General features: G+C 73.5%; 1 protein-coding gene across 1 annotated transcript in view; it reads left to right on the top strand.

Annotated features, from left to right (window-relative positions):
* LOC101624366 (contactin-4-like) overlaps nt 1-1,575 on the top strand; it is a 76,678-nt gene that overhangs the window by 41,309 nt on the left and 33,794 nt on the right. Inside the window, exon 7 of the mRNA XM_012732098.1 lies at nt 1,291-1,472. Within this exon, the coding sequence (XP_012587552.1) occupies nt 1,291-1,472 (182 nt within the window). The remainder of the gene's footprint in view (nt 1-1,290; nt 1,473-1,575) is intronic.

Below are 1,575 nucleotides of genomic sequence, written 5' to 3'. Positions count from 1 at the left end.
TCCGGGGCGCCCCCGCGCTCCTGGCCTGTGGGCCTCGCTCACTTCACAGTGCAGCCGCCCCGCGCTGCTCGCCCGACTCTGGGGCCTCATCCCGGCACACGCCGGGCGGCCCCTGTCGGGCTGTGTTGGGGTTCCCCTGGCCCTCCCCCCGCGAGTGGGCCGGACGCGGGGCTGTGGCCAGCGAAGGGGGACGCACCTCGTGGTCTCTCGGGCGCCGGCCTCAGTCCTGGCGCCGGCGGAGGTCGCATGCGGGAGGGCAGCGAGGTGCGGGTGGCGGGGCTCCGAGCGCGGCCCTCTTACTCGCCGTCACCCCGCACCAGCCGCGGGGCACCGCGTCCCCCCGCCGGACAGTGAGCTGCCCGCTCCTCTTCTGGGCGCTTGCGGGCAGTTTTCCGCCAAAACGCGCTTAATGGAAACGACGCGCTTGCAGCCTCGCCGGCTTTGTGTGGGCGGTCATTGCGGGGCGCCGGTCCCCCACTGCCCCCGCACACCCTGCGCGGGCGGCCAGCAGGCCAAGGCGGCTGTGTCGGGCCCCGCGTGCCAGCTGTGGGCCGAGAACGCCACTGGGGCCACCGGGGCGTTGGGGTCTCCCCAGGGTGGTGTCGGGGCTGGGGGGCTGACTCCCTCCCTCCTCTGCTGCAGTGTTGACCCCCTGAAGTTCCCAGAAGAGGGAGGTTCTGCGGGGTCGTGTCCATGAGGGCTGGCCCTGGGGGTCCGGCCCTCTGCCTGGGGGCTCAGGCCGCACGGCCACCCAGCGGGGCTGAGTCCGGGCTCGGCAGTGGGGCTCCCCAGTGGTTTGCTCTGCTCAGGTTCGGGCCGGTGGGGGGCCAAGCGCCTTCTCAGGGGCTCCGGGAGGTGGCTCTGTCCCAGGCGTGGGCAGGCCGCGGCCCACACCGCTGGTGACCGCTGCGTCTCCTGATTCCAGACACCTCGGGGCCCTCCCTGCTGCGAGAAAGCCCCAGCGGACCTGGGGGGGTCTGTCTCGCTCGGCCCCCCACGCCGGCCCCCCACAGCGGCTCCCCATGCCGGCCCCTCCCAGGCTGGGCCTCCTTTGCTGGGCCCCTCCCAGGCTGGACCCCACGCTGGGCCCCCCACGCCCGCCCCTCCCAGGCTGGCTCCCCACAGCGCGCTCAGCGCTGGCGCGTCCCGCCCGTTTTGACAACTCCAGGACACCGAGCCCCCCGCTGGGCTTGAGCGGACGTCAGCTTGCTCGCGGGAGGCCCCCGGCTCCCATCAGCACATCCTGGGGAGTCAGCGGAAGAAAGTCGGGGCGCTGCCCCTCCTCCGCAGGAGCGGCCCTGCATCCTCTGCTCTCTCGCAGCTGCGGGCCCGGATTTTTCCAGAAGCCTCCTCAGAAGGGTGACTCTCGCCAGAGTGGGCGGCCAGGCGGTCATCGAGTGCAAGCCGGACGCGTCCCCCCGGCCCACCTTCGCCTGGAAGAAGGGGCGGGACCTGCTGCGGGAAAATGAGAGGTACGGGGGCTGCGGCCCCGTCTGTCCGGCTGGCGCGAGCGGGCTCCACTGGCTGCTGGCCGCGGGCACGCATTGACCCTCGAGCGGCGGAAGCTGCCCCTGG

This window comes from Condylura cristata, unplaced genomic scaffold, assembly GCF_000260355.1.
Source record: "Condylura cristata isolate star-nosed mole 26May11 unplaced genomic scaffold, ConCri1.0 scaffold00033, whole genome shotgun sequence".
NCBI classification, from domain to species: domain Eukaryota; kingdom Metazoa; phylum Chordata; class Mammalia; order Eulipotyphla; family Talpidae; genus Condylura; species Condylura cristata.
This window is presented reverse-complemented; position numbering and strand designations above follow the sequence as displayed.